Here is a 3,349-nt window from a genome sequence, read left to right on the forward strand (position 1 = left end):
CACCCCCGGGCGCGTCTCTCTCTCCCTGCGTGTTCCCGCTCCCGGCGCTCGCTCCGGTGCAGTGGCTTTTCCTGGGGACCAAAAATGTGGTGGGGAGTTTTATCCTGTGCTGGGTCCTTGGGGACATCACCTGACCTAGGGACAAAGTAGAAGAGTTGCATTTTATTTGTAAAAGCCACCACAGCGAGTTGCTGGTGGTGATCCCTACCTGGTGACCCCCAGCCTTCGCAGGAGTCCAATTTTAGGTCCCAATTTCAGCCCTGGAGCCGCCATCCTAACAGCAATGGCCGTCTTTCCTTCGGAGGGGACCTGAAATATCCTGCTCCGCACGGTGACAACACGGCCCCGGTGTGGCGCCGGCATAACCGGCTTTTCCAAGACCTGCTGTTCCAGGGGTGGGGTTGGCTTGGCCCAGGTTTACTACCAGCTCCCTCTTGGCTCCGATGCTTTTTCCTGGTACGGTGCTCTCAGATGAAGCGGGATGGCGGCGGGGACCGGGAGAGGAAGAGGAAGGATTCCTACCCCACGTGCGGTGGGTTGGGTGCCACCAGGATGCCCCCCCCCCCGGGTCCCCTCCCTGTCCCAGCCCCCTCTCCCTGGGGATAAGCCCTCCTGCACCCCAAGCACCCCAAAACACAGAGGGTGGGAGCCAGGACAGCCCTGGTGCATCTCCACAGGGATGCAGCAGGAGCTGGAGCATCTCCCCATTGCACCCATCACCCCTCTCTTGGGCATTTCCTTCTTTGCCCTAATTTCCAAAATAATAATAAACCCAAAACCTCTTTGAAGAGGGGTGAAAAAGTCTGGTTTTGTTCCCTTTTAATTCAAGACCAAGCCACACAGGCAATATTTTTTTAACTTATTGATTTTTCCCCCCCTATGAATGTCTGTGCTGGGCCCAGCAGTCCCCAGGGTACCCTTTCGCCGCTGAGCTTCAATTGTTTCTAAACTTCCAGATCCATCTTTTGGATATTTTTACAGGTCTGAGTCCATAGTGGGCCCTTTCTTTATATTTTTTATTACTAGCATTTTTACCAGAATGACAGTTTGACTAGTCTGGGAAATCTTCTTGCCCGCTACACCGGTTCCTGACAATCAAGATTTAAGCTTTCCAGAGAGAAAGAAAATATCAAATAGAAAAAAAAAAAAAAAAAAAGAAAAAAAAAAATCCAGATTTCTCTGAAATTGCAGAAAAGCGGAGCAGGAGGAGCCTGCGGGAAATCTCCAGCCCAACCTGGAGCAGCGCTGCGACTGCGCACGCCCGGACTGTCGCCGGACAGATGTTGGTCTAATTACAGCTAAAACCTCCGGCGCTGGGGATGCTCCGCTCTCCGTACCCTGAGTGTATCATTGCAGTTGGGCGGCCCCTCTAATCTCCAATTTAAATCCCCTTTGCTGCTGTCTTCGGTGTTTGGGAGAGATGCTGGATGGTAGAAAACCATTAGCACATCCCTCCTTGCTCATCCCTGTGGTTTTGAGCTCCTCCAGCCTTGAAGGAGCCCTTTTCTCTCCATAATTCTCCCCATTTCTCACTGGGAAGTTTCAGGGATCAGAAATTGCTAAAATGGGTGTTCCAGCTGCTTTGAAATGGGTTTCCCCGTGCCTGGGTTGTGGTGGCCAGGGGTGGGCGCTGGCACGGAGCTGCCACTCATCCTCCATCTCCCTGGGCCTTCCTCCACCGTATCCCCTCCTTCCTCTCCATCACATTTGACGTCACCTGTTCGGTCTGAAAACAGCTTAATCCAGATTTAGGAAGGAAAGGAAAAAGGCAGGGGCAATATTTTTTCCATCAAGCACAACCCTGCTGGGAATTCACCCAGGGGTTTCCTGGCTGCAGAGCCGGTGGCTGCTGAGCGGTGGCAGTGGCAGTGGCATTGCCAGTGCCCGTGTGCTGCTGTGATCCATCAGCCGTGGGGATACTGCTCCACAGAGGCTCAAAATCTTATTTTCCGCTGGCAAGCTTCGCGGGCAGCTCACTCGCCTACAGGATTTTACTATTAATATGACCGAAACCAAACCATCTGGTCACTGGTGACTCTGGGGTTACTTTAACGCCTGAAAGGATAAGTGGAGAAAAACAGAGATCATTTGAGAAGTAGGAATATAAATACAAAAATACTGATTTCTCCTTCAGATTTACAAGTCCCTGGATGGGAGCGGTGACAGCGTCTGAGAGCCCCGTGCTTTCCCATTGCTGTCATCATCATCATCATCATCATCACCATCACCCTCACCACCGCCACCACTGCCACCTGGGACAGCTGTGGGAGGATGCTGGAGGCATCGGGCTGCCGATGGGTTTGAAGGCAGTTGTTAATGAATCGGTGTTAATGGGCTGGTGTTAACGGGCACCCTGATGGCCAGAGGTCACGTTAGGCAGAAGCCGGAGCTGGACAGGGTTATTCCACTTTCACTGACGAGCGAAGAGCGAAGCTGTAGAGTAACTCCGTGGTGCCGACAAGACTGTCAGCCACATTGCTTTAATTATGCCAGTGCAAATTTCGCTCGTTTGGTTAAGCCTGGGAGCTACAGAAAGAGCTGTTTCCAGGTGTGCTGCTTTAATTACCACGTGCCCTTTATTAACCATCGCACGCGGCTGTGTGGCTGCGGTTTGCTGGGCTCTCCGGCCGGGGCGGGTTTGCAGCCGCCAGCACTGCGATGGCCCCGCTCACGCCTCTGCACGTCCCTGGGACACACACACACGGGTCAGATAAATGGGTTTTAACCTGATTTTTGCTGTAATCTCCGCATTGACAGGCCCTCATCACGCAAAGGATAAAACCCCAGCTCCCGCAGCCACGGCCCTGTGGGGTTTCACGGGCAGCTCCCACCAGCCGTGCCGGGGGGGTCCGAACATCCGACACCCCCAAGGCGAGCGGCCACCCCGTCCCGGCACCCCGGGGGCACCTCTGAGCGGTGTGTGCTTGCAAAACGGCTTTTATTTGCTTAACTTCTTGCACTTCAGCAGGCAGAGGCACAGCTCCCGCTGTCCCGCGCCCTCTGCCAGCCCCGTGGCCGCAGGCAGGGACAGGGTGACAGTGGCTGTGCCCCGGGCGGGCAGCCCAGCGCCAGCCCTGCCAGCCCTCCCTTGCGAAAAATAGCAGCTTTCGGCTGCTTTATTTGCACTTTCCTTTTCTGAACTTGCCTTAAAAAGATGCAGAAAGGCTCGGTTTTTGAAAGAACTGCCGTTTAAAAGACATTCTCTCCTGCTCGTCCGGCTCTTAGCTGTAGTCTTGTTGCCGTACGGAGCAGCGAGCGTGCATGGTACGTGGTGGGATTTTAACTGTAATTCACAGGCAGATGTAAAAATGCCAGGATTATTATAAATTTTATTCCTTTTGGACGTTAC

At 53.6% G+C, this 3,349-nt stretch overlaps 1 protein-coding gene across 1 annotated transcript in view; it reads left to right on the forward strand.

Moving 5' to 3' along the window:
• Positions 1-481: 481 nt before the first annotated feature.
• Positions 482-3,349, forward strand: part of PCSK6 (proprotein convertase subtilisin/kexin type 6) — a 44,388-nt gene continuing 41,520 nt past the window's right edge. Inside the window, exon 1 of the mRNA XM_009887511.1 lies at positions 482-532. Coding sequence (XP_009885813.1) covers positions 482-532 — 51 coding nt within the window. The remainder of the gene's footprint in view (positions 533-3,349) is intronic.

The sequence above is a fragment of the Charadrius vociferus genome, unplaced genomic scaffold (genome assembly GCF_000708025.1).
Source record: "Charadrius vociferus isolate BGI_N301 unplaced genomic scaffold, ASM70802v2 scaffold190, whole genome shotgun sequence".
Taxonomy (NCBI): domain Eukaryota; kingdom Metazoa; phylum Chordata; class Aves; order Charadriiformes; family Charadriidae; genus Charadrius; species Charadrius vociferus.